The 15,938-nt window shown below is 36.5% G+C and overlaps 1 protein-coding gene across 1 annotated transcript in view; it reads right to left on the reverse strand.

The window, feature by feature from the left end:
- LOC131164597 (asparagine--tRNA ligase, chloroplastic/mitochondrial) overlaps positions 1-15,566 on the reverse strand; it is a 39,929-nt gene extending 24,363 nt beyond the window's left edge. Inside the window, exons 1-5 of the mRNA XM_058121898.1 lie at positions 14,953-15,566; positions 14,695-14,763; positions 14,277-14,387; positions 12,908-13,012; positions 9,262-9,399 (exon numbers count right to left, since the gene is read on the reverse strand). Of these exons, the coding sequence (XP_057977881.1) occupies positions 9,262-9,399; positions 12,908-13,012; positions 14,277-14,387; positions 14,695-14,763; positions 14,953-15,399 (870 nt within the window). The 5' untranslated portion in view covers positions 15,400-15,566. The remainder of the gene's footprint in view (positions 1-9,261; positions 9,400-12,907; positions 13,013-14,276; positions 14,388-14,694; positions 14,764-14,952) is intronic.
- Between the last annotated feature and the right edge of the window lie 372 nt (positions 15,567-15,938).

The following is a 15,938-nucleotide window of genomic DNA, read 5'->3' on the forward strand; positions in this document are numbered from 1 at the left end:
ACTAACTTTTGCAACTACTAGCTAAGGAATGTGTGTCCAAGGAAGCACAAGGATGCGAAAATAAACATTGGCAAAGGATAGCTACCCTGCACAACCCTAAACTCAGGCTTCAAACCTACTACGACCCAAAGGATTGTCATCTATTTCCTATGTTTTGCATTTCACAAACATTTATAGGATGTACAATGTTGAATTCCTTGTGAACACACTTCATCTGTGCAAAGTACTCTGTGACACTCATGTCTCCTTGCTGAGATTGAAAATACTCCAAGGAAATATTGTAATGTCAATAGAATATACGAGTTTGACATAATCCCATATCTGATTGCATCCAGAGACAATCAATGTGTCTTCCTAAGTCCATATTTCTTCCCTTTTGTTGTCGCTTGGCTTGGATTGGAACAACTATTCAGATTTACCTAAGTCTATCAAATAGATCTTGACAGCCTTAGACCACTGCACATAATTCTTTCCATTCAACTTCTCAATTCTTATCTATAGTAGTAGTGAAGGGAATATACATTTGGGGTTCAAGGGCTCCATCCTAGTACTCACAAACAAAACGAGCAAGGAACATGGCTAATGGAACAAGCATGAACAAGAAAAATAACTAGAACTACCATGAACAAGGTGAAAAAACTAGAACAAGCATGAACAAGTCACAAACCAACTAGCTTCACGCAGACATAGCCCCAAGGAACTTAATTATCATAAAGCACAACTCTCAAACAATCATACAAAGTGCCATAAGTGAACATCCAAAAAAGGTAGGATCTTTGAACAAAAAACAAGACCTGTAACTTGAAATTATGAAATATAGGGCCCAGGGGGGTTCAAGCCATGTGGGAACAAATTGGAGCAAACACAATGCTTAACAAAGCCTCATGCGCCAACATATGGCACTAAAGTAGGCTTCTAACCGGTGCATGAGAGCGCATGGCTAGCCCCCCCATGTTGAAATTTGAGGGGGTTACAAATCAAAAATGTTTGTGAGTAAATAAGAGATTGGTTTTGCAAAATCTAAAGGTATTCTTATGATTTTGAACTCATAGTGATGTCCAGGAGTTTTCCTAGGACTAACGCGCTTTTTAGCAACTAGTTCAGTTGTTTCAAGTGTTTGGTGATATGAACAACTCTCCTATGATAGTGGACATGGTCAAGAGGTTTATAATTTGATTTTACAATGCGGCTCTTAGGGTTAGGTCAGATCATGCTCTTATACAAAGTTAAAGTAACATCTAAATTGGAAGACACAATCAAAAACATAGATCTCCCCCTCTATTTATAATATATGTCGAGTATACCACAATGACCATAATACCTTTACTAACTCTTAGTTACTAACATAGATAATACTACTAAACAACCAATAACCAATTATAGATGGGTACAATGCGCCTTTTACAAATAAGTAGATTTGTCCTATTTACCCAAATCATTCACTTGAGACTATGTCCAGCGAGACATTTTGAGGTACTTTTGACGGCAAAAACTTTCTACTCAAGTGAAAAAAATTTAAAACTCCCCTAACATCCTCCTTAAAACCATTCAAAAATGAGATGATTGTGTGATGTGTGACCTCAAGAGTACCACTTCTAAGTAAAAGCTCCTGAAATCAGTCTATACAACCGGATGGTGGTTTGTCTATGGTCCAAAACCACACTAAACAACTGTTTGTCAGGAAGGGATAGGGTGTAAGAAAATAATTGAAAAACCAAAAACCGAACTAAAATCGAGCCATTTTACATTTCAGTTCGGTTTTATGATTATGGTACTCAATTTGAATATATTTGAAAATCGGTTTTTGGTTCCAACTTTGATTTTGAGAGAAAACCGAACTGAAAAACTAAATTAATATATATATATATATATATATATGACAAAATTTATTGTTTCAATAGCATAGTCTTTGTTTATAATTTTCAAAAATATTACCAAATTTAAATTTCTAATAATTCTCCAATCATTCCCATTTTGGAAGGCTGCTGAAAATGTTATAACTGAATATGAGCATCAAGAGTGTTCTATATATAGCAAGGGAGGGGAGAACCCCACGCTTAAGCCAGTCCGATGTGGGACAAAAGATGTCGTCACTCATCTCATAAACGAAATCCCACATATAGTGGCTAAAATGGAGACCATTCCTCCTCCTATAAATTACATTAAACCTCACCTTTCCAATCTCATCTTATCTGCTATGAGACGCAAGTAAATTTCTGCGAGAGCAGCCCCCTAACATTGGCAGCCTAGTGGGACTATTCAAATGGCTAACCATGTCCTTATTTAGAAGTATAAATAATATCAACTTTTACCAACAGAATTTATTTTTCAGGTAAAAACCAAACCAAACTGCTAAACTGTTGATGGTTTTTAAATAAATAACTGGTTATTGCTACAGTTCTACTATTTTAAAACCGATTAATTCGGTTCAATTTGAGGCCATGAACCAATTACAGCCCAAGAAGGAGCGGCGTACTTCCCTTTCAACAGCTGTCTTGTCACTTGCTATTGGTAGTAGGGGGTTCATCTGACCTTTGGAGGGTCTGTTGAACTGTTTGTCAATAGTTCTTTTCTGGTCCTATAAGTTTCATCTTGGCAAACCAAACTTTGTCCTCGCCTGTCATGCAGTACCACTCAAAGTAATTCGTCTCTTCTACCCAATCTTTGGAGGAATTTTAATCTAATTTTCCATCATAAGTATGCACATCTACCTTGAGCCTCTTAATGATATCTCCAAGTCCTCCAGATCATCAATTGCTGAGTATGTCTACAGTTAGGTTGGTACCCTACATTGTCAATCTCACCAAAACTACCCTCCTCAAACCTGGACTCCAAGTTAAGTTGAGGCTAGAGGGTCTGAACTAGTCCGCTAGACTGTCAAAAGGCCTAGCTCATCTTGTTCAGTGCTATAGCAACTCCTCAAGTGGGAATTTTCCTCGGGCTGAACCAACTGAATATGAGACTCAAAAGGGAGCCAAATCTAGGCCTTCTATTACTTCAAGATTAGTAAAAAATTCTGGTTGTTAGTGGCCATGGGATAATGCAATACAGTAGAATGACATAGAGGATAACTAAACTTGACTATGCGACTATGCGTGATATGAACCCTAAAATTACTATAATGCACTGACATTGAGAATGCTATTGAACATAATGCACATGTCTTGACTGGGCTCTACATAATATGACAACTAGGACTATGGGGAACGAGGATTCAACAAATGAATGAACCAAAGGAACTTATATGAAAACGGCAGATTCTTTTTCAAGATGGAAGCAAGAAATTGGGAATATGCAAATTGCTACTTTTCCTAATCATTTAAACATTAATCAAGATAAATGGGCACAAGTTTTAGTGAGTCTCAACTTAGTCATGCAGTTTTCTCAAACTAGCATCCCAATATCTCAAATCTCCACAAAACAACCTACAAAAAGCATGTCCGAATGTGCTAGAGGAAAATGCAGCAACAGAGTCAGATTCTTGATGTTGGCAGAGACACTTGACACTTCAAAATGCTGATTGGTACCCTGACAGCCCAATTTTCAAGCAACTCGGATCAAAATATTGTGCATGTTTGCAAAATATCATGTCCAAAGTCAAAATATCATGCTGCAGTCCAAACTCTCAGAAAAAACCCAAAGTCTCAATGCTGGAACCAATTTCTTAAGTTTGGAAGTTTCAAAAGGTTCTGGCTCCATTTCACATGCGCATTGCCAGCAGCAGCATGTGCTTGCGCCGCTGGTGTTAATCGTCCCGCAATGGTCTTCTGGCTGGTGGAAGATCAAGTGGTGATGAGGTTGTTGGTGGTACTGCATCAGAGTAAATCCAGCAAGGTGGGAAACTGAAGGAGTCGGCAGCTGGAAAATATTCAGGTTTCGTAGGGGGCTCTTTGGTGGTTGTACAGTGATGAAATTTCAGGGAAGACCTTTCAGTGGTCTGTCCTTGATGGTGACAAAGGTGTTGTGAAATTATTACAGGAACATGGAGTTCAAAAATTAGGGCAGGACGGCAAATTTACTGGGAAGTTGCAGGTTTGTGAACTGTGTACCGATTCTGAACCTCCATTTTTCCTTGATTGCTGTGTGTAAATTGTTGGAATTCTCTGGTTTTAAGCAATGTTAGCAACAGTTGAAATCAATGGACGTAACTGTAACAAATACAGTCATGGGTCAACAATGGCAGCAGTTAAGTAGTTGAAGAGCAGTTACAGATTGCACGAGGAAGACTGTGGGACTGAACTGAATTGAATTTTGCTCTGGCAGCAAATTGATGTAAAGAAACAAAAAGAAAAAGAGAATTAAGAGAGAATAGAAAGAGAAGAAGGAAGAAAAAAGGGAGAATGCAGAACAGAATTTAGAGCAGAACAGAAAATAGAAACATAGCAGAGAGATAAACGAAAAGAAGAGAAGGAAAAAAGAAGAAGAAGAAGAAGAGGGTGAGGACTGAGAGAGAGAAAGGGAGAAACCTGTTCTGGAAACCAATTCTGAAATCAAATGATTACTGTCCATGCAACAAAAAAAGTGTACTTATACCTACATCTAACTAAAACATATAATTGCATAGTAACCCCAACATAACAGGAAATTACACAACACAATGCATAGTTTCCTACACCTGCACTGAAAATAAGAATACCAAATCAGCGAATTGGCAGCCTAAATGATGTAGGCAGCCCTCCATCAACATGCACATAGTTTCCAAATATTATTTGCTTGATTATTTATTAATGAGTAATTCTAAAAATATTTTTATTTGATTGAGTAGAAATATGAAGGTGGTAAATTATATTATTCCATATGTTAGATTTCTTGAATTCTAATATTACTATATCTTGATTTTTTTTCTTCGAGTATATCTCTGTCTAAAAAAGCAAGTTCTTTTGAATAAACTTCCTAGTTTATTTAAAATTGCAACTGGAAATGCTTGATTATTTATCAATGAGTAATTCTAAAAATATTTTTATTTGATTAAAGAGTAGAAATATGAAGGTGATAAATTATATTATTCCATAAGTTAGATTTCTTGAATTCGGAAATTATTATATCTTGATTTTCTTTCTTTGAGTATATCTCTCCCTAAAAAAGCAAGTTCTTTTGAATAAACTTCCTTGTTTATTTAAAATTGCAACTGGAAATATTTTTTATAACAAAAAGAATTTTATTAACAGCAGAACCAGAATGTACAAAGGAGGATAAGAGGTCTACCCAAGAAGACAGTGAAAAACAGCCAAAACCTTACAAAAGTAATTACAAAAGCACTGCCAGCCAATCACTTACAAAGTGAAGCAGTGGCAAACCTCTTAAAACCCGAAAGAGTGGAGCCATACAGAGGTTAAAAGGACAGCACTACCCCAAAAGGCCGGGGAAATAATGCGACTGAATATTCTCACATTTCGTTCAACCCAAAGTGTCCACAAAATAGCAAACACAGCACTATGCCGAAGTACTTCTCCATTAATGTCTTACCAAAACACCCAATAATTGACAAGCGAAAAATCGTCTACAGCCCAAGTAGGAACCCAAGTTTCGCCAAAGCAAGAGAAAAGGGCGCTTCAGAAATGGGTAACAACCCAAGGAAAAGGTGAACATTCGTTTCATTGGACTCACAGCACATCACACATGTCAAGCATGAGAGGCAAGAAAGGCCTTCAGATCTGAAGTAAATCATGCGTGTAAATCCTATTCTGAATCACTGTACAAATAAAGGTTTGAATCTTGAAAAGGGCTCCAGCCTTCCGAACGATGTGGCTCCAAGGAAACAATTTAGTTGTGGGAGGTTTGCAGAGGTAAAGCAAAAAGGATTTGGAATCAAAAAGTCCTCACGAATCACCAACCCACACTGTCTCATCACCCCTCCTAGATGGAACAAAATTATCCAAAGTATTGAGTAAAGTGGTCGATTTGACAACCTCTCTTTCATTGAGATTTCTCAAAAAGTGGAAATCCCACAAATGAGAGCTCCCCTCACCAGAAAGAAAGGTGCTGATGGGTGCACCATGAAGGGAGGATAGCTTATTCAAGGAACCAACGACTCAAATGAACCCTCTCCCACCCAAGGGTCCTCCCAAAATTGGACCTATTACCATTGCTGACATTGAAATGGGTAAGCAGAAAGAAAAGACTAGAAGCCAGGCGCAGGGGCACAAACTTCTAGGGGCTAGCATGAGAAACATAACCACTTCCTCTAGAGACCCACAACTCCCACCCATTCCGATGCACCCTGTACTTCAATCTACCTTGTGCCATAAGGAGTTGACCTCTAAGAAAAACCTCCACAACCATTTTCCCATTAACGCAGTGCTTTTGGAAACCACACTTTGCCGAGCCAATTAACAAGGTGATCTCTCCTCATAACCTATATCCCACCAAAGAAAGTTATGCATCATCCTCCCCAGAATCCTAGCCACACTATTGGGCACCTTAAAAAAGTTAGAAAGTAAACCGGAATATTAGATAGAGCTGGCACTATGATTCTGGCATGACCACCTAAGGAAAAGCACCCCGTTTTCCTCCCCTCCAACCTTGCTATTGAAAGCTTTTAAATACTATTTTGTAAAGAACTCCAACAAAATGTCTTTTGAGAATTCAAATTGTTTCCTCAGGGAGCTTATCGAATAAGAGAAAATCTTTAGAATTTAGATATTGACAGGAACTTTCAATATTGCATAGATAGAACATTTTGTGGAATATCTTAGTTGATTTGAAGTCTTTACATGTCTAAGCAAACAAGATTATATCATCTTTCTTGATTTAAGGTCTTTTAATGAAAGCTTATCTAGAGGACTCAATTCAACCAGGCAAGATATTAATTTTTAACTTGAAAAAGCAAGATTACATTGTGTGATACCATTTTGTTGACATGGTGATGTAGGACAAGAAACCGGACCATGAGAGAACCCTTGTTGGAGAATAATCCAGAAGAATTGGGGCAAGGGATTGTTAGGTTTCATTGATAGTTTATTGTGTGTTTGGTTTAATTAGTATAGGATTTTGTGTATTTTGGGGCTTCTTGCAATATTGCGTATTTTAGGGGTGCGTTTCTAATTTAATGTAGTTTTAGGGGTATATGTGAAATTTCTTGTGTTAGAGGCTTTCTTATAAATAATGTGTGAAAGCCATGTAGGATTTGGTTGTTGATGAATTTGTTGCATCTCCTTTGTTCTCTCTTCCTTCTTCCTTCTTCTTCTTCTTCTTCTTCTTCTTCTTCTTCTTCTTCTTCTTCTTCCCATCTCATCTCACTCTCTCTCTCCCAAATCATGCCATGGTTGTAGTTCATTGATGCTCTCCAGTTTAGAGCTCCAAATTTATTTTGAAGAGCCTCAAAACAACTAATGCTTAGGGAAGATATAAAGGCTGGAATTCAAATGAATGTAGATATCCAAGATAAGTATTTTGTCGTGTACTTGTGCTTGAGAGCTCTTGACACATCTCACTATGTTGTTGAGAGAAAATCTGTTACTCATTCTTCTTCTTTTTGCTGTACTGACATCTATTATACTATTTGTCAGGACCTGAGCTGAAATTTAATTCCTTCTTGAAGCGAATTTTCATCGTTGTTTGAGGGTCAATGACCTGTTAAGAGTGTGAGAGAATTATTCCTGAGTTGTTATAGGTGGAGAACCCATTGAACCTGTACTTGGTATCAAGCATCCTGCGTGCAAATGGTGCATGTGTAATTGTTTTTAGAGAGTGGAAAAGCCCAAATGAACTCTTTAAGAGTTAAGAGATATGTAGGTCAACCAAACCACTACAGAAATTGGAGCTTGCTCTCTTTATCTCACCGCTTTTAATGGTGCTAATTGATGGAGTATGCTAGGATTGGTTGCTTCTGCACTTCTCTATTAATTTTATGTGCACAGATTTAATTGAATCATCAAATTCAAAAACACCTTCAGGGATGCCAAACACATACGTGCATTTTACTGATAAAACTTCAATTATATTTGATGGGACACTAATTGCTCATGTGTCAAGGAACGAACATTTCACACCTTGTGCAAGGCCATGCAGCACTAGTTAAAATAGAATCGCTTAACTAGTCAACCGAAAGTAAAATGTGGTGTCACCACAGTAACAAATTCACAATCATGGAATACAAAGTGGAAGCAATAAACAAGCATTATGTAAACATGAGTCAAGCGGTAATTGGAAAGCAATACAATTTATCATCACACCTCCGGAAGCAATGCGTGTTTTGCGAGAGACACAAGTAAGCCAAACACGTCTACAATAGCTAGTGTTTTTTACAGTGACTAATGAACATTCACCCTCCCCTAAAGAGCTTTCCGTGCTATTCTCAATGTGTCATTAGAAAACATCAAAGTGACCAAGGAGTCATACTCCCTATTTTCACTAAGGCACTATCCTATTTGAAGAAAAAAATCTACGCTGCTATTTATATGATGATTACCCAGCCTATGCACATAAGACAAGCACTCACAGGCAAGCATAATACCCCAAACAAGCTTGGGTCGTGACACTATATCTTGCCATCTTAACGATACATATACTAGTCATCATATGATATAGTTGCAAAACCAATCAGAAAATTGTAGTTGCAATAGAAGTTAAGAAGATTAAGATGGACAAATAGGAAATGAACAAACCATAAATTGTGATAATTTGTAGTAAAATCAAGGAAACTTTATGAATGGAACTTTAGTAGTAGTTCCAAATTGGTCATTAAAATTCAATTTGCAACAAGTTATACACTGAACTTTACACATTGTTTCAATACCATCCAATGTGCAAGCAATAGAATTCATCAAAAGCATTGTGATCCCTGATTTTACTTAACAAAATCCTAATCCCTAACCCTCATATGGTTGGCAGAAAGAGTAAATGAAGTGGTGAATGGGTGTAGATGGGACACAAAAGCTTACTGCAATAGTTGGTTGAGATTCCAGGATAGAATTTTGCCACTAAATGGAGACGAGGGTTGCACATTGAATGGCATTGAAACAATGTCTAAAGTTCAATACATAATGCACTATAAATGTAAGTTGAGTGACTAATTTAAAACTACTTCTAAAGTTCAATGATCACTGATTAAATTTACCCAGTAAAATTACTAAAATAAAATAATCAGCAAGAATCAATAACAGTCAAGAATTCTAACACATTAAAATAATTTCTCACTTCGAATGGTTTGCTTATTGAAAGAATTTAGTACATCAGTTATAAGAAAACTATTTTTTTCCCAAACATAGATTAAGACTCGTCCACTAAAGGAGGAGAACTTTTTTAAGCTAAAGAGCATACCAAAGTAGTCACACAGAACTGTTCGCCAGCACCTTCACAATCTGATGCAGTAATTATAGGACTTGAAATCCAAACAAACCCATTTTCTTGGAAAAACTTGTGAGTAGCATAGGCCAAAGCATTCCTCACTCTCGCAACCTAAATCCATCTTGCAACATCAAAATGACCACATTATTGCCCTAAAGAAGACAATTGCTAAAAAAATGTTGCAGTGTTGCATACAAATACAATGGATGAAAGCATTTTCATTTCTACAAAGTGCATGAGACACATGGAAAAACTAGGGAGTGAAAAACAGAATATCCCAAATAACAAATACACAAGTTAAAGGCAAGTCTCAATAAAATTTTTAGACCTGCATCTAGAGCCTCCAGTGTTCTAAAACAAGCCAGAACGAAATAAACCAAGGTCATCAGCAGTTAACCAGGTTCAAAAGTGGCATTAATTTGATTATAACACTAAAAGGAAGTCCAAGACAAGAACTTCACAAGGGATGCCTGGAAAGATCAGAGCCATAGTAATCAAAGGCGCAAGGCACACTAGGATTCAAAGGATACCTGAAGCCTAGGCACAAGGCAAGGTGAAGGCATGTGCCTCACGAAAGTGAGGTGCACATCTATTAAAATTGTCTGTAAAATACCATATATAATAGATTCTTGACTGTGAACACATTAGCATTATAATTTAAGTTTTGAATATCAAAATCTTCAATACTAGAACATAATAATGAATACCATAACACAAGTTTTCAATAATATGTGATGTTTTTTGCCATAAGTTCCACAAAACAGAAGCAGAAGTAAGCAGCAGAAAACAAAATTAAGGAAAAAAACAAATAAAATAAAATAAAATAAAAAACAGCAAAAGCAGCAGCAGTGCAGCTCTGAGATGCCAGAAATTCCAGATAACAGAAGTTGAAATGCCAAGAAAAAGAAATATGCCCAGGAAAAGAACAGCTCAGTTTCCAAATAAAACAGCAGAAAATCAAAAAAAGGAAAAAAAAAAAAAAGCATCAAAGAGGGGGCCAGAGCAGTTCAGAAGAAGAAGACTGCAGAGCAGCAGAGCAGAAAATTTCAGGCAAAAGGGGCAGAATTCCCCTAAAAAAGGACAGCAAAAGAGAAAAAGGGGGTTTGTAGTTCTGACTGAGAGCAGCACAGCAGGCAAAATGAAGAAGTCTGAGAGCAGCTGAGCAAATATGTCAGGAAAAGTAGCAGAAATTCCATAAAAACAGCAAAAAAAAAAAGAGATGGCTGAGATTAAAAGAGAAAAAAAAACAAATTATAATATAAACATGTGAGGCATGCCTCCCTACACCTCTCAAAGGTTGTCTCACCTCGACACCTATGATGGGCAAGCCTCATCGCCTCAGTATGCCACGCCTACATGCGCCTCTGACAACAAAGATTAGTGCTCTATTAAAATTTTCAATAAACTAAAACCTCAAGAGCCTTTTATCCGCAATAACTGTTCCTTGGCAGCCTCACTGATTATATTTTAACATATCTTAAAAATCACAATTGACATGATTATCCCTATTCAGGCTGCTATATTTTTTGGACTGATTTTTTTAAGTTATTCTTATCACTTACATTCACTTCCTTTGAATTAGTGACATTTTAGTTCTTCCACATGAACCTTCAGTCCCATAAAAGCAAGACAAGTCTCCCTGTTGTCTCAAATCATCATTGTATACAGAATTTATCAATTGAATAACAAGACTAAGCACAAACACAATTTAGAATCCAACTGTAATTAGTATGGTGAAATCCACCTCAATATTACTATTCTCTTGAAGCACTAAGATGATGAATCTAAAAGGCCGCATTTAAGCTTATTCTAGTCAAGAATGTTGCAATCAACCAACCCTAATTTGTAGTTTTAGTGGCCTTGCATCCATGCAGTTGAACCAAGCAGTCCCAAACACCAAGGGGTTGCTCCATGATCACCTCCATAATCAGCAGGTTTTATGCGATGCAACACAACAAAATCACCCATAAACACTATTCACCAACAAATCTGAATTGAAGGTTAAGAAAAAAAAAAACAAAACAAAACATTAAAAAAGATGCTAAAATATTCAAAGGTGTGGCTACTGCTAACAATTTGCTTTGGAGTCGAGGGGTTTATCTTGCACCGCCGTGGGTGTCAGCAAATGGATTTTTTTGTCATGTTTCTCTGGAAGACCTGCAACGAGATTAGTTGGCCTTGCCACATGTTGATTCTCAGCTTATGCTGTGATCTTTGTAACTAGCTTCTATTAATGTAAAGGGAGGATTTCTTATTCTCCCAGTTTTTTTTATTTTTTCTCTTTTCTTTTCTCCTTTTCTTTTTCTGTTGTACATTCTTATCTCTTCTAATACAATTCTTTGCTTATCAAAAAAACAAAACACTATGGAATAGGACTGGCAATAAATTTTGTTCCATGTTTCTAGTCACTTGTTCTTTTTTTACTTTTTTTTATAGGAAAACAGCAGCAAGAAGCGTGACCAATAAGTCAGTTTCAATTTTATTTTTGGAGAACATATTGTGACAATGGACCAAGTTAAGAAGGAAAAAGAAGTTGCTTCCAAATGTTTCTGCATCTCTCAACACGTCTCCATTAAAAAAAAAAAGTGAGTCAAGCCCAATCAAAACATTATGTCAGGAAAAAAAATCAGTTACTCCAGGCAAAACACAAACTCATTGTCCCAGCTAAGTGCTTACCATATTTGTACCCACTGGGGCTAGGACTGTTGCACTCTCACCCCACTGCACAGGCAGCTTTTTCTCTCTCTCAAACTGATAGCACTCCATCTTTCAAGGGATGTTGCCCTAGATCCTACAAAATGACTAAAGGATTCGTATAACCAACCCAAACTAATGGGACTTAAAGCTTTGTTGCCATGAACGTTGTCGTCGTCATCATCATCATCATCATTGTTTTTGTTGTGTATACATGAATGCATGTGCATGTATGCAACCATGCATGCATATGAATTAAACTTTTCAAGAACTCAACATAAATGCCTGCAATGTGAACTAAATTGAACCATATTACTAAATTTACATTTGAACATAAGATTAAAAAATGATTAGCAAGATAATCACATTAGCAATGAGCAGAAAATGACAAAATAAGATAAACTCACAAGAGGCAAAAAAAAAAAAGTGGATCAGAGCTTCTAAAAATTGGTCTCCATGATAAAACACTAACAATTTTAGGCATATACAAAGCTCTCTAGAATTTGTGCACATAAATACATATTAAGAAGTCCAAAAAGGCTCTTCACAGCTTTCTGTAATATGAACTGAAATGACCCACTACAACCATTATTCATGATCACTACACAAGAAAAACAAAACTTTTAACCTGATCGAACAACAATTTTAAGAACTCCCAAATTGAGGCAGCATATGAAGAAAATGGAATCAGCAACAAGGGATCTAAATGTAAGATGACCAAATAAATTAACGAAAGACAGGTGTCATCTCTTCTTTTTTTACTCACAAAATAAAAGCCACTAAAGATAGCTGAAAAGTCCTAACTATCAATCTTCATAACTAAATCATGGGTAAACAAAAAGAGACACTTTCTATCGCATTATTGTGATTTTGGTAAGGTAGGAACCTGAAAACAAAAAATAATAAATAAGAAAAGGAACCATACCGCACCAAATGTGTTCGTTCGAGGGCGAAGATGAGCTTTGGTTCTCAAAAACTCCCTGCTGACCCTTTTCTTTTGGATAGGAAATGAAGGATCACTCTTACCAATCTATAAGAAGAATAAAAGATGTACCATAAGTACAAAGAGGTTGATTAAAAACCAGCAGCATGCAAGCACATCATTTATATGATATACAAGTCAAGAGTTACAAAGAAAAAAAAAAGGAAGAAAGAACTGCACAAAATAGGCATCTCTGAAGGGAGAGTGGATAAAAGCACTAAAAATAGGTAATTCTCAATTTAAATCAATGGATGATTATTTTAAAATGAGTCATCAAATTTAATCCACCTGCTATATCATCCCTGTAGTGATTCAGACTCATTCATTCTTTAATTAAGACAAGCAGGCTTCTCAAATCTCTCAATCTCAAACACTCATGAATGTTGATATTGAACTAAAATTGCCAGAATCATGCTTGCATTGGGATTGTAGATAAATTACTAGGATTTCTATTTCCATTGATCCATCTTTACCTTAAGCTGGTTCCTTATTCCCAAATATAGATGGATTGAAGCATCACATTATTCCCACTTAAGGCCATTAGACAACTAGGATATCTGCAGTAATCTTCATATCTTAAAGAAAATCTGTTGCATAGAGCCAATTCTTCAACATAGTACCAGGAAATTAAGAGGAACATGTCAGTGTGCACTGTACATATCCTTTACGAGCATATGCTTTGAGAGTGGAGAGAAGTTGTGATTTCAACAACAGAAAATTTGTTCACCCCAACTTTACAGGAAGGGGATTACTGAAGTCTATTGCTAGATTGGTATTGGAATTTGAAGTGTTATAAATGTAAGATGTGTAAGCTTAGTTTCCACAGAGGAGGAAGAAGAAGATAAGTTGAAGAGGTTTGCTGCATGTTTGCCTGGCTATGAGCTGTGATACCATGGCACAGCTGATATTCACGTGAGATATTTTTGTATGCTTCTGCTGATGATGAAGATATTTATACACGTAATGGTGATAGTCTAGAACAATGTAAAACACAAATAACAAATATATATATATATATAAGCTATCTTAATAGTGGAATCATAGATAATTCAGTTGAGATTTAATTTTGGTATTTTAACTGCTCTGGGGACTTCTCCAACACTCTAAAATGGATGCAAAGCATTCCAAACCAATGATTAACCGCAAAACAAGGGGGGAAAGGGGCAATAAACTACCAAATATAACTGCAAAACAAGAAGGAGATGGAGGAATAAGCTAATACCCAATTGTCTTAAATATTTTTTTATCACAAAAGAAATTGTTTTAAATTATTGCATTGCTCAACGAGAATAAGGATATTTGAAGTGCTTACTATCAAAATTTTCTCGACCTTCAGTTCTACTTTCTGCTTTGAACCTTGGCTGGTTACCAAAGTTCCTTGTACCCATATCGATGCACCAGTCGTGATAAAGCCAGCTTCCACCTATTTTTTTTTTTATATATAGAAGATTCCACTTATGAACTTAAAATTAAAAAAAAAAAAGAGCAACTATAAATGCACGCCATATATGCCATGAAGATCAGGAAATAATACTTTTGTAAAAATTTCACTGCATTCTATAATCCAAAGGAAAAAAAACTTCAGCTAATTATGGACAACAAGACATGAATGTAATTTTTGAAGAAAAACGTTCAAGATTTTTTTTATGAAGCATGAAATATCGAGAAATAAAAAAAAAATAAAAATAAAAATAAAAGTAAAAAACATACTAAAAGAATGGTGATGATACCTGGTCATAACCATCAGCATCCGAGTTCATCACACATTGCATGTTTGAAAGGCACGACCCGTCATTAACCTTGATATTTAAGAATGTAAATACACCTCGGTTGATGATTAATGATAAAACAGACTTTCCCATCACATTAATCCAAAAAAGCTAATACCTTTTCAACAAAAATTCGGTGATAATGCTATCGGCGAAGCCTCATTTTTTTCAACATATCTTAGAAATTGAATTTATAACAATGAAAACAGCCAAGAGTACCTCGATGAATGTAACGCTGCTTTGTACTCGAAGAGTCCGAACCCAACCCCTCACAACCAGCGTCTGCCCTAACCGGTCCAAGCCCTCATCTGGTCCTCCCTTTATATCAACAATCCTCAACCTCCTTTTGAACTTCCCCACTTTCTCACGAGTTTCCAAACTTGGCTTTCGGCCATCCTCCAGCTTCACCTTCTCCGCGGCCTCGCCGGGGGATAAAGCAGCGGCGATTACAGAGCAGCAACACCTCGTGCAAGGCACGCAGGTGACCGGAGAGCCACCGGAAAATGGGTAGGGCAGAGAGTGATGGCGAAGAAGGGAGAGGGAACGAGGGATTTTGTTTGTCATTCTGGCGGTTTCAAAAGCGTTTGTGCTGTAGAAGGAGATGAGTCGTAAGCTTGAGTACAGGTTGAGCCGGCACGAATTGGCCGGAGCTAAAACGACACCCATTGCTCTCTCTGCCGACAACAGTCTCCGCAGACGTCACCGGTGTTGTATCCGTTCAACAACTCAGTGAAGATAGGCTAGCGTCCACGGCGGAACCCAGCGCGCTGTTCCGCCTATTATTGCTTACATGCTCTTTCTTCTTCTTCTTCTTTTTTTCATTATTAAAAATTATCAAAACCCTATTATTTGACTCAAAATTAAAGACACAGTCGTACACAACTCAACATTATTAGGAGTCTCAAATTTCTTAATATTGTTACTAAATTTAATTTTATACATTATTTTACTAGTAATAAAGACCGGATTATACCCTTAGATAGAATTGATTTTAATACAAAATAAATTTAATTTAAAAATATTAATATTAATATTAAATAAATCATTTATCTACAACCCAAGTGCACACCAAGGGATTATTTATATGTCACTCCGAGAAGCATATATAAATTATACTTTTAAATGTTTATCTTTGTTTTTAGGAAAACAATAGTTTCACTCGGTAAATAATCTTTAACCTAGAGAAATAGAATATTTTTTACTTA

The sequence above is a fragment of the Malania oleifera genome, chromosome 9 (genome assembly GCF_029873635.1).
Source record: "Malania oleifera isolate guangnan ecotype guangnan chromosome 9, ASM2987363v1, whole genome shotgun sequence".
In the NCBI taxonomy this organism is placed as follows: domain Eukaryota; kingdom Viridiplantae; phylum Streptophyta; class Magnoliopsida; order Santalales; family Ximeniaceae; genus Malania; species Malania oleifera.